The 16,587-nt window shown below is 43.8% G+C and overlaps 1 protein-coding gene across 5 annotated transcripts in view; it reads right to left on the bottom strand.

Moving 5' to 3' along the window:
* Positions 1-5,447: 5,447 nt before the first annotated feature.
* Positions 5,448-16,587, bottom strand: part of ogdhb (oxoglutarate dehydrogenase b) — a 41,292-nt gene continuing 30,152 nt past the window's right edge. For all 5 annotated transcript variants that reach the window (XM_042058728.1, XM_042058731.1, XM_042058730.1 and 2 more), the window contains 9 exons: positions 12,086-12,236; positions 11,092-11,219; positions 10,618-10,796; positions 9,905-9,976; positions 9,365-9,490; positions 8,074-8,146; positions 7,288-7,451; positions 6,617-6,771; positions 5,448-6,429 (listed from right to left, as the gene is read on the bottom strand). In XM_042058728.1, the coding sequence (XP_041914662.1) occupies positions 6,309-6,429; positions 6,617-6,771; positions 7,288-7,451; positions 8,074-8,146; positions 9,365-9,490; positions 9,905-9,976; positions 10,618-10,796; positions 11,092-11,219; positions 12,086-12,236 (1,169 nt within the window). In that variant the 3' untranslated portion in view covers positions 5,448-6,308. The remainder of the gene's footprint in view (positions 6,430-6,616; positions 6,772-7,287; positions 7,452-8,073; positions 8,147-9,364; positions 9,491-9,904; positions 9,977-10,617; positions 10,797-11,091; positions 11,220-12,085; positions 12,237-16,587) is intronic.

A 16,587-nucleotide genomic window follows, 5' to 3' on the forward strand; every position in this document is an offset into this window, starting at 1 on the left:
CCCAAGTAACCCAAATATAAACCATTAGACTATATTACTTATTAACATTTCATAATAATCAAAGATTGTATATAATAATAAACACCTTCATGGCTCCTACAACCTGCAAACATCAAAAATGTCAGTCGGAAGAATGTGTACATTTATTTACAACAAAGGTAGACCCACATACATGATTTTGGTATAAAAAAAAACAAAAATGATTGGTTTTACCTGACTCGAGTTGCTGGATCCAACAGCTAAAGCAACCAGGCAGCTACAGCGCTACACTTTGGGGCCATGGACATGGGGGCAGGGCCGGATTAACCATTAGGGCAACTGGGCACTTGCCCAGGGGCACGGGACCAGTAAGGGGCCCTGGGCACAGTCAAAATATTACTTTCGATCAGGTTACAAACGCTGTACTCACTTCCCTAATTTTATGCAGATTTTGCAACCCGTTCAATCTAAATATTATGTTAAATCACGTCAAAAACAGTGTCTGTAGCTGCCTGCACAAATGCTGCCTGCCATCAGTCAATGAGTGAGGGCGAGCTATTACGTCGAAACATTTCATAACATCCAGACTACAGTCATGTCGAGATGTCATTTTTGCTAACGTGGTTAGCGTTTTCTCGGACGCAATTGAGCATTTAGTCCACACTTCATCAACCCCCAAACATGAAATCTACTTCTGTCAAAACGTTTGAGACTAAATAAATTTTTGAGTGTAGCGCAGTAAGCACAAGCATAATTTTGTGGCTTTACGCACAGCGAGGGCATTCGTGTTTGTTAATGCCTGGTACAGATTGCAATCTAATGCAGACAAGGCTTACATGCTAGGACCTGCCCTCTGAGAAACAAGTAATCACAAAAGGTTGGTTTTTAAACCACTTTATTTAGTTTTTTACAGATTTTTTTCAAAAGTTTTTTGAGGCAACACAGTGTGCAAAAAGTGCAAAAGTGCTGTACAAACGTTTCAGTCAGTGAAGACTATCCTCAGTGCAAAAAAGAGCAGCAACATATTGAGGCAACCTTTTAAACAGTCTAGAGCAGTTGCATCCAATTAGTGGCCAACAGGCCTAGTAGGTCACAGCTCATTCAGATCACATAATTGAACAATTACATCACAATTTCATTCTACCTTATAGGGCATAGTGATCAGACCATAGACTGTATAGTTCTATATATACAGTCTATGGGTCAGACATATAGACCCTTTCAACAATAAAAACAATGCTTGAACATTCTATTTGGTTCCCAATCTATGTTAAAACGGAAGCCTTGTGGGGCCAACTATGATGCTGATAATGGAACTCTCTTGAAAGGGTAATTACGGTGGCCGACAGGTGCAAACGACGTGCAACTTATGGCAACAGATGCAAATCAACAAAACACGTGCAAATAGATAAAATACAACCAACTTAAGAAAACATCTTCATCTTCATTTGACAACACGTGCACATCATTTAGAAAACGCGCTGCAAATTCAGACAACATTTACATTTCAATAACGCACAACGAAATCCACAACACAACGGAAGTGTTACCGGGGGACACTTAAAAGTGATGAACACCTCTGAAAGGTGGCGAACGGGTGTGACAACAACAGCTCCTGTTTAAAGAAATCTGGCTTGAAATGTAAGTATTTGGGTTTATCTTAACATTTTAATGGCACTTAAAAGTGATGAACACCTCTCCTTTACCAGAGACTTTCTAATGTGGAGACACAGCACTCAAAAGATACTCCATAGAAATGCATGGGGCTAGTTTGTCACGCCAATATGGCCGTTGTCTACACATATCCCACCCCTTCCTGGCAAAACGTCGACATGTGAATACATTGAGCCAATCATGTGGTGTGAATGTCAATGACGTCATTCATTAGCACAATGCTAGCTTATTATGTGCAACAACGACCCAACCTGTAAGAAATCAAAAGGACATTAGTACTCGTTCATTCAACTTTTGACCTATAACCCATGTTGAAGTTATACAAACTACAATCAAATCTGAGATTTGTCAACGACAATCAGGTGAAAGAGACCAATTTAGCCGTCTAGCTCCATTGACTCCCATTCATTCTGCACTCATGGCGATCGCCCCCAGTGGAACTCTGGTGGAACTGCATCCAAAATTCGGTACAGTGAGACGGGCTCTGCCCTTACTGTCTGTACCATAGACAGTAAAAGAAACACTTCCGTTGTGTTTCTGAATTGCGTTCAGCTCGTTTCTGAAATGTAGATGTTTTCTGAATTTGCAGCGCATTTTCTAAATGATGTGCACGTGTTGTCAAATGAAGATGAAATGTTTTCTTAAGTTGTTTGTGTTTTGTCTTTTTGCACGTGTTTTGTCTATTTGCACATGTTTTGTTGATTTGCATCTGTTGTCATAAATTGCACGTCGTTTGCACCTGTCGGCCACCGTAATCTATAGAAAAAACAGCACAATAGGGTCTGTGTAACGCTTTGCAGTACTTTGTTCTATTTGCTCCATCCATCTGATCCAAATAAAAAATGTGTTCAATAATCCAATTTTCATTTTTTTCAACTGGTCAGCAAATAGATAATTGCTGCTATTTTCTACATTTGTCATTAGTCACACAAGATAAAGAAAAAAACAGAAACTGGATTGGAAACAAAAGTAAAATTCAGTTAATATTGGATTGGATTGGACTTGAGCCGTAGTAGCCTACAGGCCAATGTAGGCTATTTGCTGTTGAAATTAATACATGGATAAACTGATAAAATTATTCACTGTTATGTCTTCGTTTAATGAACCTAGTGTAAAGTATTAAATAAGCAAAAACGCCCCATGTCAAACAGTGCTTGGTAGCCTATTCATGGGTTTCATCAGGTCCCTTTACACAGGTGTATTAATCAAGCACCATGCAGTCTGCATTCATAATCAAGGTGCATGATTGTATACACCTGTGGAAAGGGACCTGATGAAACCCATGAATAGGCATGTATAGCATACCTGTCAACACAATAATAGGCAATGTATAGCATACCTGTTTTTCCCGGGTTTCTCCCGTATTTCAAGGTCATCTTCCAGCACCCTCCCGTTTTGTTATTTCTCCCGGAAAACTCCAGTAACTTGCATGGCCATCAAACTTCACATGACTTTTAAAATCATTGATCCATTCAGGTTGCCAGATTGTGTATGAAATACACCCTACACATACACGATCACTTAGTTTCAATGTCAACCGTTTTGTCATAGGCTAAAACCTGGCAACCCAAATCCCAAATAAGGAAGCGGGTGCCGACTGCGCAGCCTGAGTCTCGTGGTAAGCAAGCGGGCTAGTTGAATGGCCTACTCCAGAACAAGGGCGTAGGTTTGGTCTCAGCTTTGGTGGGGACACATCCCCAACTCCTGTTGTCACAATACCAACATTAGTGTTTCAATACCAATACTAAGTGAAGAATCTCAATTTCGATACTTTTGCGATTTTTTTAAAACTTGATTTGGTTTGTGTGATTTGTGAGATCATTCACATCAGTGGCAATCATAGAATTTGATTGACCCTCCACACACACACACACACAAACACAGACATACATAGAAAGTGATGGTTGTCATCAGTGTTAGGCAAGTTACTTCAAAATCGTATTATGTATTACTCATTACTGTCATTTCAAAGTAATTTGTTACATTATAATATGTATCTGAATTGTAAGGCATTACACTACTATTGTATTACTTTTGAGTTACTTTCACCAAAATATCTAGAAATATGAATTTGGAATTCTAAATGCAGTTTATTATGCTCAATGCAGCTCATTGCACTTCTAATGGAGGGCGATGTGGTATAACATAATGACTAAGCTAGGCTTAAGGCTAGCAACAGTAGAATGCAATAGGCACAGTGATTGTTCCTTGTATTGCATCATGAGCCATCATAGGCAGAATTTTGTTAAAAGCAGACCAAATGTCAAAGTCTGGTCAATTGTGATAGAAATGCTGTAACTTTAGGCTTAGGCCTACTCATTAAAATCAACAGACAGCCCACTACCTGTATATTGTAACCCAAAACTTAGGCTACACAGTGCAGCTACTGGCCATTTTGGTGCCCTAACTGGCGAAGTGGTAACCTAAGTATGTCATCATATGGCCAACTATAAAGATGTAATCTGCCTGTTCCCAGGGATGGGTAGTATTTCTGAAACATAAAAAAAAAATCCCGGAGGTCACCGGCCCGATTACCAGTCCGAGCCTGCTTTTACGGTTATATGAAACATTTCTATTTTTGAAGAATTTGACAATATATATCAAAGACCCTGGAAACCACCGGGTAAGATGCTGCATGGGCAAGTCAATACAGAAACACATGGTCAGATGGTCAGACCTCAGTGCCGCAATGAGAGCAGCGATGGTCGATCGTGACAAGCAGAGATCCGGCTTAAAATCTCTGTCACTGATGTATAGCCGCAGGCCAGAAGACATAGCTCTGTCTACCTACAGTCAATTTATCAATAGATGTCTTTGGGATATACAGTGCCTTGCAAAAGTATTCACCCCATGCTTAATTTGACTAAAAACAGAAATAAAAAATCTTTTGGAAAAAATCCAACCTTTAAGGACACAAATTTTCTTTGTGAATGAATAATGTTTCGTAAATAAATAAATGTTCTTCATTAAAATACAGGGTGAGTATTCACCACGCCCCCCCCCCCCCCCCCTATGTTAAATTCCCATAGAGGGAGGCAGAGTTTTATTTTAAAAGGCCAAGTTATTTCATGGATCCAGAATACTATGCATCCTGATAAAGTTCCCTTGGCCTTTGGAATTAAAATAGCCCCACATCATCACATACCCTTCACCATACCTAGAGATTGGCATGGTGTTATTTCAGTTAGCCTATTAGCTGGTTTGATTTGCATTGATGATGACTGCCTGTCCCTTGAATACACTGTAAAAAAAAAAAAAAAAAACCTGGTCTCCATCTTCAGCCCAGGCTCCAAAAACAGCCTGGTTCAGCTTGGACCATGAAACAAACTGTTCCAGCCCATCTCTGATGAAATAAACATTTAGTTGAGTTTCAGTTGCACATGAGGGAGGGGCAAGCTATAGCTCTCTGTTTTGTTTGAACGTCAACAGAAGTGACATTACTCAACATCGCTTAGAGTACCTTTAAGTAGATGGCCTTGCTGCGGACACACACTCCTGAGCTGATCTGGAGACAGTGGTGTTGACACACTCAACATTCCAGGAGCTAAAACACTAGAGTCAGCCAAGACAAAGACATCCCTATTTTACAGTCACACATTTATAAATCGCGGCTAAGAAGAGGCTCTCGAACACAGGCACACACACACTCTTTCTTTCTCTCTCTCTCTCTCTCTCACACACATTCCTAAATAGGCTCAATCATATCCAAACAAATAAGTTGGACACATGTTTTTTTTAATAATAATAATAATAATAATAATAATAATAATAATAATAATAATTTACAAATAATATTGTACTTGGAAAAAAAAGGTTTATTGTTACATACATTCCTCATTGTAACACCTGTCAATTCATAGATAAGCCACGCCCCACTGTGGGAGGACTAAAGTGTGCGTCTGATGAGGGTTCCCCCTAAAAATGGCAAAAAATTGCGTTTTTTTTCTTTCCTGTAATGTTTTTTTTTTTTTGTCTTTTCTAGCAGTGCTCCTTAAAAGTATACAGTTATAACATAAATAGCAATAATAATAATTATTGTAAAAACAAAACAAAAAAACTGAAAAGGAATCCAGAGCAAAAGGTTGTGAGGTCATAATCAGAGCCATAAGCAAATAACTCCCAGAATGCAATGCATCTTAGACTCCAAAGCTAAAGGGTCGTGGCAGGGAAACATGCTTAAGACATGTGATACTCAAAGTGCTCTCCCAAACTTACACTGAGAGTGCTGTTCCCAGGTACTGCTACTGGGCTGCCCAGCATCAAAAGGGACCGAGATCTGACCAGTGTGTGTGCTTTGGATGGTGCAGGAAGGAGTTAGACATTTCGGTCGATTTGCACAGGTGAGGTGTTTTGTCTGGGTGGGCGTGATTGCCGTGATCTTTTATCGCCACAGCTTTGCAAAGTTATTGCTCTTTGGGCTGTTTATAAGGCCATTGGTTAGAACCCCTGGGCCTTAGAACTCCAGAGCATCCGGCCGGTTATATGTATATATACATAAACACGGAATGTGTATGTATATGTATTTTTTTTTTTTATTAATTGTGTTTGAAAGGGTTGGTAGCAGGGGTGATTTGGGTAGGGGGGACGGTACTGCAGTGGCTTGAAGAGGAGAGCTGAGGGGGGAGCAGGGGGGAGGCGGGCAGGGGAGGGGGGGGCTAGGACTGGCCCTCAAAGGCGTTGAGGTTGAAGGCGGTATCCATGAAGCGCTCCAGCTCGTGCAGGTGGGTCTTCTTGTTACCGGTGGCTGGGGCTGCTGCGGGCCCACGGCCAGCATACCTGAGAACACACACACACACAAAGTATGAAAACCAGAAGAACCAGACAAAGAAAGATCAAGAGAAAGAGGCAGAGAGAGAGGCAGAGAGAGAGAGAGAGAGAGAGAGAGAGAGAGAATAGGCCATGAGTAGCTCATCATGTGGTGTGATGAGCGAGAGAGAGAGCAGCGCTGAGCACCGGGACTCACCAGACGGGGCGGCTGCGGTCGATGGTGGTACGGATGCGGGGCTTGACGTAGTCATAGTAACCCTGGTTCTTGTGCTCCTCCTGGCTCCACAGCAGGTCTGCCTGAGGGTACTTATCAGTCTCGGCCTTCACCAGGTCAAAGGGGAACGGAGAGAGCTGCACACACACACACCCAGTTACACAACTCCTGATGCAATACAAGGGAGAGGCAATTGCCTTGATTCTGTGTCTGTTTCTGTGTGTGTGTGTGTATATATATATGTGTATGAGTGTGTGTGTATATGTGTATGAGACAGAGAGCCTTATTGGGTGTGGTAGCAGTAGAGGACTGCCCCCGTCAGAAACTTGACGAGTAAAACAAATGAGATGATCTGAATCAGTACTGTCAGAAAAGTGAAACATCTGACTCAGTGAAACAGAAGGCAGTAGCCAGTAATTCAGAACATCTGGTGTGTGTGTGTGTGTGCGCGTGTGTGTGTGCGCGTGTCTGGTGACATGCTACAGTGTAGAATTTGTCTACGAGAATGTGAGTGCGACTGATGTTGTTGTTTAAGTGCCGGGTACAGACGGGATTGGTTATTCCCATTCCAGATTTTATGGTATGAGGTGAAAGATGTGCCAGAAGTGGTCTGCATAATGTTTGAGTGTGAGTGTGAGTGTGTGTGCGCTTACTTGCTCAACGCGAGTGATGGCAACAGTGTCCTCCATGCCACGCTCCTTGCGCTCGCGTGCAAGCTCATAGTACACCTTCCCTGTGCAAAAGATCAGACGCTTCACTCCCGCAGGATTCTGGGATGCCGGACCCTGGTCTGGGATGATCCGCTGGAAGTGTGTTCCTAAAAACATGCGCGCGCACACACACACACACACACAAACACAAACACACACACACACACACACACACACACACGGTGATTTACACATGCAAAGGCTGACTGCTGTGGACTACTGTGAAGTCCTTACACACACTGTGTTTATGATCACATTTATTGATATCTTAAGAAACCAAATAAACACACAAACGGTGACCATAGCAATAAGTAGTTTCACAATCAGGGTAATCGCTGTTATGATAATTCTGTGACTCTTGGGCATCACAATTGTAACATATTAGAGATAAAAGTAATTAAGTAAAGAGTAAATAAGTTAATATGAATAATTCAATTAAATTCAATGAATATGAATGTGGTGTAGTTTTGAAATGAAACATCAATTTGAGGATGAAAATGACAGAATGATGTGTGTTGTGCTAACAAATGGTATTTCTGCACATTTTCCAATTGTCTAGGTGCTGCTAAGACTTGTCCTTAATAATCACCTACAGTAACCCAACACAGTCACATAAGTACACAGACATGTCCACGGATAACATCAAACGCTTACCACTGATCATGAAACGAAATACATAACCAGACAAATAATAAACAAACTGGATGAAACAAGTAAAACCTGACTAACCTGGGAGCATGTCGTCAAAGCTGGACTTGGCCTCTGGGTGGCGCAGGAGAGATTTGGGGGTAAAAACGATGAGCTGCGGGTTGAAAGAGTGAAGAAGGAGGAGAGTATAGTCAGTGACGAACAACTCTACGTTAACTGCAGACTCCAAACTGCTCGTCTACAGGCCAAGTTATCTTCTCATATGAGCATAGATCCGTGTTTGTTTCAGAAAATGCACCAAACATGGACAAAACGAACTCAGAGTCTGGACACAAGGCTCTGTCTCTACCCGGACAGCAGAGCAAGTAGCAGCAGAGAGGTCCTGGCCCAGGGCAGCATCACAGCCTTACCTGGCACTCACCTGGGCCAGCACAGTATCACAGCCTTACCTGGCGCTCACCTAGGCCTCATACACTCCAGGGTCTGGAGCCCAGAGAGGATGCTGGGAAACCCACTGATTTTACATTTGAAAGTAGCATGGGTGTGTCTTCCACCACGGTCAGGAAGGAAGGAAGGAAATGTCTAGCTGATAGTCGCACAGAGCGATTAGAGAACAGGCAGGTTTTGATGAGCTGCAGCTCTGTCAACAACTTAATTTGGTGGAGTTGGGTAAACATAAACCCATGACTGTGAAAGTGGTGTGGGTGTGTTTTGAAGTTTTGATGGGAAAGTTTTGACCGGACATAGTGTGGGTGTGTATATAGTTTTGACAGGATGTAGATCTGGCTCTGTGTGTGTGTGTGGGCAAGTTGACAGGACGGATGTGTATAAAAGGATGGGTGCGTATGAGAGGGGCAGTACAGACCAGAGTGGCTGGTTAGGTAAGCACCAGGCTGTGTGTTCAATGGGGTAGGGAATGTGTGTGTGTGTGTGTAAGTATAAGTATAAGTATATATACTTTTTTGATCCCGTGAGGGAAATTTGGTCTCTGCATTTAACCCAATCAGTGAATTAGTGAAACACAAACAGCACACAGTGAACACACAGTGAGGTGAAGCACACACTAATCCCAGCGCAGTGAGCTGCCTGCTACAATGGCGGCGCTCGGGGAGCAGTGAGGGGTTAGGTGCCTTGCTCAAGGGCACTTCAGCCGCAGCCCACTGGTCGGGGCTCGAACCGGCAACCCTCCGGTTACAAGTCCAGAGTGCTAACCAGTGGGCCACGGCTGCCCCCGTGTGTGTGTGTGTGTGTGTGTGTGTGTGTGTGTGTGTGTGTGTGTGTGTGTGTGTGTGTGTGTGTGTGTGTGTGTGTGTGTGTGTGTGTGTGTGTGTGTGTGTGTGTGTGTGTGTGTGTGTGTGTGTGTGTGGCTCACAGGCTTGCGGAAGGGCAGCAGGATCTGACGACGCAGCACATGGAAGTAGTTGCCTGGATTGGAGCAGTTCACCACGATCCAGTTGCAGTCATACAGCTGCTGGACGGCAAAGTCCCCTGAGATGGCCTGCAGAGAGAGCGAGAGAGAGAGGGTTGGAGAGAGATGGAGGGATAGAGAGAGAGCGAGAGATGGAGGGAGGAGAAGACAGAAGGAGTGTTAGACATATACTGTAGCCACAGTGCCCTCCGGTGGCCTCAAGGTAGATTGTACAATGTCCATGTTTCTGCAGTCACTGGTGGGACACTGAATAGACTGCGTAGGCTGGATTAGGGGGGAACTAGGCAGAGCCCTGGGACGAACACACAATTACTGAATTCACCTTCTTCTATCTGAAAATCTACAACCTAGGAACTGTTGGTGACAAAGGCTTTGCCTGTTATTGTTTCACAATTAACAGCCACTTCTCAAATGGCCTCAGTCTCAAAACAGACTACTGACAGTGGGCCTGGGGCCTATTACTGAGGTGAAAGGTGAACTTACAGGGAAGACATCAGGGTCATCGTTGCACATCTGCAGGAACCTCTCAGGGCGGGCAGAGGAGTGCTCAGGACCCTGAGGGCAGAGGAGGAACATTAGCGCTCACACACTAATTACATGTCTGAGACACACACACACACACACAAACCTTCTCTCTCCCTCTCTCTCACACACACACACGCACACACACGTATGCTCGGCCTCACACACACAAATACATGTACACACACTCATACCTTCTCTCTAACACACACATGAAGACAGCAGGTGGACACAGACTCCAGGTTTACAGAGAAGGCTAAAAGGCACACAGTAAAAGTGAAGAGTAGAGGCGAGAGTTTACGAGAGAGAGAGATGCGTCCGTGTGTGGGTGTGTATTGGTGTGCGCACGTGCGTGTGTGCGTATGCACGTGTATGCGTGCGTGCGTGTGTATGCGCGCGCACGTATGTGTGTGTGTGTGTATGCGTATGCGTGAGTGTGCGCATGTGTGTATGCGCGCGCACGTGTGTGTGTGTATGCGCGTGTGTGTGTGTATGCGCGCGTGTGTGTGTGTGTATGCGTGTGTGAGTGTGTATGCGTGTGTGAATGTGTATGCGTGTGTGAATGTGTATGCGTGTGTGAATGTGTATGCGTGCGTGTGCGTGTGTGTGTGTGTGTGAATGTGTCTCTGTATGCGTGCACGCGCACGTGTGTGTGTTTGTGTGTACACACTCACCATGCCCTCCATGCCGTGGGGCAGCAGCAGCACAATGCCGTTCTGGCGGACCCACTTGGCCTGACCCGGGCTGATGAACTGGTCAATGATGCACTGGGCCGTGTTGTGGAAGTCCCCGAACTGGGCCTCCCACAGGATCAGAGCGTTAGGGCTGGCCATGGCAAAGCCCAGCTCGAAACCTGCAGCATGGGGACGGGGACGGACGGACACACACACACACACACACATCAGTTGAAGAGTATGCGTGCGTTGCATGTGTGTACATGTGAGAGAGTGAGACGTAAATACTGACCAAGCATACTGTATAGTCATCTGACAGGGAAGCAGATGGGGTGTGTGTGTGTGTGTGTGTGTGTGATACTGACTCAGCATGCCATACTCAAAGAGGGAGCTGTTGCAGACAGTGTAGGGGGCCTGTTTGGGGGTGGTGTGTGTGTGTGTGTGTGTGTGTGTGTGTGTGTGTGAGATACTGACCCAGCACGCCGTACTCAGAGAGGGAGCTGTTGCAGACAGTGTAGGGGGCCTGATTGGGGGCGATGTGGTTCATGGGGATGCAGGTCTTCTTGTCCACATTCTGGTCATGAAGAACATGATGCCGATGGCTGAGGGCACACACACACACACACACACAATCAGTTATGCTAAGAAGTGTGTGCGTGTGTGATTCAAGTGGAATTTAACCACGCTTATTGTGGTGTACAGGTGAGTATATGGCGAAGTCTCAGCTATGTATGAGCATAGCCAGGATTCTGTAGAGCCAAGAATATACACACACACTAGGGCTATCACTTTTTCAAATAAAGTTCAAATGAATTTCAAATGGCACGCGATGTGTTTGAACATATTCAGAATCTATCAGCCTATACATGTTCATATCATACCATATCATTAGCTTAATTTACTGATGGTCAAGATTTACAATTCACAATGAACTGAACATACCATACACATGGGTTATTTATAATGATTTATATACAATTTTTTTTACAATGTTTTTTTGACATGAGTGTTCGAAAAGTGACAGCCCGAACACACACACACATATATGCATGTGTCTGTGTGTGTGTATGTGGATCTCACCTGAAAGTGCCTCTCAACGTCCTGTCCGCTGCGTCTGTGTGTGTATAAGTATAAGTATATATACTTTTTTCCCGTGAGGGAAATTTGGTCTCTGCATTTAACCCAATCGGTGAATTAGTGAAACACAAACAGCACACAGTGAACACACAGTGAGGTGAAGCACACACTAATCCCGGCGCAGTGAGCTGCCTGCTTCAACGGTGGCGCTCGGGGAGCAGTGAGAGGTTAGGTGCCTTGCTCAAGGGCACTTCAGCCGCGGCCCACTGGTCGGGGCTCGAACCGTCAACCCTCCGGTTACAAGTCCAGAGTGCTAACCAGTGGGCCACGGCTGCCCCGTGTGTGTGTGTGTGTGTGTGTGTGTGTGTGTGTGTGTGTGTGTGTCTCTCACCTGAAAGTTCCTCTCTCCACGTCCTGTCCACTGAGGCGGACGTGGATGCCCTCTTTAAGCAGCGAGCCGAAGGCCATGTATTCCCCAAGGGCCCAGTCCACCATGCGGTTCTCCACCATCGTACCACGGCCCTTCAGGACACGGCTCAGACCTGACACACACACACACACACACACACACACACACACACACACACACACACACACACACACACACACACACACACACACACACTATGAAATTCAGTTCTACCGTAAAAGTTGATGTACAAAGCATGTTATGTAAATATGTCAATATCCACTGATAAGATATGCATGAGCATGTACAGTGGGTCCCAGTTAAAAATTGACACTTCATTCACGATCATGGTGAATGGTGAAATGTAAGTACAACTGCAGCCGCTTGGGGGCAGCATAGTCCGCTGTGGAGTTCCACGGTCGAACCAGACGGCGCATTCGACAGCAAGGGCTGTGATTGGCCGAGTTTTCAGTGCGTTTCTCTGTGTTTTTAGCAGCCCCTGCAACATGCTAGTCCACTGTAGCCTAAGCCTTGTACATAATGTTAAACATAGTTTTGGATTCAGTGGCAAGATTTCTTGATTGTACAGTGTCTGTCTCTCAGTAATGTTTTAAAATGAGAGCTTCGTCAGCTGGCAGTAGGCTACTTTGTCGGTAGTCATGAGAAGTTCGCTTGCTAACAGAACATAAATATGCTGTCCAGAAACCTTGTGAATAGTTCTGATTTTTTTTACTACACTAACGAGGTTGAAATATAGACTTTGCCTACAGCAATCACACAGTAATGTTAACAAAATGACAGCATTCATATGACAAAAAAAACGAATTCGGTCACTCAAGACTGTGCCACAGCAACCAGTGTAGGCTACAGTCCTACCCAATAGGCCTACTCGAAGCAGATAGCGTTGTCTGACGGTCGAGTGGGTTAATGCACGTATTTCCAGAACAGGTCTGCAACTTTCAGGTAGTTCTGAGTTCGAATCTAGGCAGGAGCAGAGCCATATAAAGGCCTAGGCCTATTGTTATAATTTTTTGCAAGGTGTTGCTCCTGGCAATACTTATTTATAATACGTTTGGTGATTAATTGATAGCTGTTTTTGGGACACGTTAAACGTTCTTTATAATGAGCGCATCCGGGGAGTAAAACGACTGTTACGCGCTGTTACAACTGTAGGCTACAATGATTGCAATACAAAAATATGCGCGTGTTAGTTTAGTTAGTTTTGCACTTTTGCCTCATGTGTTTTCAGGTTTGAGGGCTTTTTTGGCAAGATTGACCTTGGTTAGACTCTGCATATGTTATTTCTCCGTATGGAAAATAAAGTCAATTTTCGACACACGTCTGTTATTAGTTCAATAACAAGTGTTGCTTGTTAAAACATGTGACTAGTGAAACTCAAATGATTTTAGAAATATTTAGCCAAAGCCAAAAAGAGAAGGAGAGACGCCGGTGCAGCTCAGATGTCTTCTTAATTTTCTTTATTCTTTAGTAAAAGGTGCAGAATATTATTAAACTTTGACTAACGTTTCGATGTTCGTTAGTCAAAAACATCGACACATCGAAATGTTAGTCAAAGTTTAATAATGTTCTGCAGCTTTTACTGAAGAATAAAGAAAATTAAGAAGACATCTGAGCTGCACCGGCGTCTCTCCTCTCTAAAATATCTGTCCTGGCCTGGTTGCAACGGATTGTGGCCAAACGACAGAAGCGCGGAGAACCCTCCTTTGTCTTCCAAAAAGTGTTACTTTGTGCCCCGCGCTCCCCCACTGCTTGTGAAAGAAGGGGATGGGGGAGGGGGGCTTAACGTGAAAAAGCTTAATGTCACAAAACGGCAACGAGTCGTTTTAGGCTACAGGCCTTCATAATGGTAGGCTACAGGAAGTGGGGGGAGGGTATGGGATGACCAGAGCCGTCATCTATCGTCTTTCCAGGCACACAACTCGTTATAAAGCCTATCGACTGCCTTAACAGATAGGCTTTGCTCTTGGGTTTGGCCTTACAGCGAACTCAATGCTCTTGTTGCTTGCAGTTTGTTAAATAAAGCGATGCAGATTACATTATTTATTTCTGATTAATTGCGTCTTTTGATGTATGTTGCAACATTTGCTTGTTAGGCTGGGCTACTGTCAATGTCCTGTACAGGTCAATGTTCAACAATTGCTGGTGTAGGCCTAGGCTATTAATCAATTAGGGACTGTTCGTTATTTATTTAATTAAGGGGCTACCGGAGGAGTTTTGGGAGCGTTAGTCAAAAAAGACGTGACCCTCCCTCGCCAGCAAGAATTTTTTCTATGACCCTCCAAAGTGATTGAGAAAAAACGCATGATCCTCCCCAGTCCCAACAATGTATTGATGCCTTAGGCTACTGGGTCAATTTGGGAGCTTGCATGCTACGACTCCTTCCTTGAAATGCCTTGAAAAGGCTGTCGTTTGCACAATTTCACAAATAATCACCGGGACCGAAACAAACCTGTCAACTTTTCCCGGGTTTATCGCGTATTTTAACTTTTTCCTCGCTGTCTTAGGAGGAGCTGCAGGGCCGTCGCAAGGGGATGCGAGGCCCTGTGCGAACTTGACAGATGCAAGGCCCTTTTCACTTACGTGCATGAAATCATGCGATAGCTTACTTTACACATAGCCAAGGCTACCGTCGGTGTATTTTAATAGTAGCCTAGTCTAATAAGCTACACCAGCTTGCCTTTAAGAGGGGAAATTCAATTGTATAGCCTATAACATTAGCTGAGTCACATATTTGGCCATATGGTGTTTATCATAGGCTACATCACGAAACCAAATAGTGTAACAAAGGCGAACACTTTAACAGGGGGAATTCATTGGGCATGAATCATTGTGCTGAACGGTATTTGTCAATGAGCAGAAACACACACGACATTCAAACTATTGATAAGATGTACTGGTCTGTATCTATAGGCTAACATTGGACAAATAAATGACACTGACTCGCCATATCCTGACTCAGGAAAAAAAACATTTTCTTGCTTTGCCGCAAACTCAGCAATGAAATCATAGGCCAGTTTGCAGATAGCCTAACGTCTTTTTCATAGAAGGGAGAGCCCAGTCTCTCCTGTGACATGGAGGTGCGCAAATAGTTTTTAATAGCCTGTTCAACTTCGAAAAGCTTCGTTCACCCGATGCCAGTCACTGATCGCAATTTCAAAGTTCGGAAAGCTTCATCTTTTTAAGTTTTAAGTGCAGTGGCCCATATCTGCCCCCTTTGGAATTATATCTCGAGCCTATTATAAGGTCCAGTGCGTTATGTCCTGGGATTCGGATGTGCTCAAAAAGAAAAGAAAAAACACTTTTTTATAGATGGTTATGAGGAGCAATGTGAGAGAGAAATTTGATGATCATTGATCGTTGTTTTGGGACGTTAAGCCTTTTCCATAGGCGTCAGTGAAGGAGATTGAAGAATGACCATTTATTTTTTATACGAAAATATTTCTTAACTACAAAAACTCAGTGTCTAAAAACTCAGTGTCATTCAGACTCAACCCTCTTGTTGTTTTATTATCTTTTTCGTTGTCGTTTGAACGTTGGCAAGCAGGCATGTTGCGGTTGCAATTTAAGTGAAATTTCTACAGTAGGCCTACAACATGCTGTTAGGCTGAGCTACTGTCAATGTACTTGTACAGGTAAATGTTCAACAATTGCTGGTGTACAGGTTATATAATCAATTAGCTAAATCATTTGTCCAGCTGTTTAAACATTTTTTCGTGCTACATTCAAACGCAAAAGGTGCTTTGATATATTTTTCGTTTGAACGTCGGCAAGCAGTCATGCTTTGGTTGCAATGAATGAGGATAATTGCTTTTCTTTTGCATTATTTTGAATATGACTCGCTCCAGTCTCAACAGCACGTACTTTTTCCACACGCTTAGTTCTAACACACATAGGCCTATCCCCTCTCGCTTTCTCTCTCTCCATCCCTGCACACGGTGCTTTCTTAAAGGAGCTGCACCATTTTACAACAATTGCATCTACATTTTCATATTAGAATGTTTTGTCAAGTGTAAGCTTAAACTACCGTGATCAATTGAAGTTCCCGTGCCCCCGCTGCGTCATGGAAGCAGTAAGTCAGTCGCATCAAAAATAGTAGTGGCACCCAAGTGACACCTTGTGGTTGTTTGTGTCAACTGCAGTTTGTGCCATTTCTGCTGAGAAAATGGGGATCGTGATTCATGAAGGAACCCGTCCAAACTTAACGGGGACCCACTGTACATGAGAGCATGCTGTGTGTGTGAGTCAGTGTGATTGTTTATCTTTTTTAAGTACTCTATATACTATACTTCTGTATGTATTGTACTCCTCCAATAAACGCCGCCTAGCTTTGCCACCCATACACTCATAATCCATAATCCATTTCATCATCTGTAGTTCCCCGTTGGTAGAACACACTAGCAGTTCCTACCAGGGCAGGGATCTCTCTCTCTTCAAAATCCTCCTGAAGACCCAACTCCCAAGAG

Source organism: Alosa sapidissima, chromosome 13, assembly GCF_018492685.1.
Source record: "Alosa sapidissima isolate fAloSap1 chromosome 13, fAloSap1.pri, whole genome shotgun sequence".
Taxonomy (NCBI): Eukaryota; Metazoa; Chordata; class Actinopteri; order Clupeiformes; family Clupeidae; genus Alosa; species Alosa sapidissima.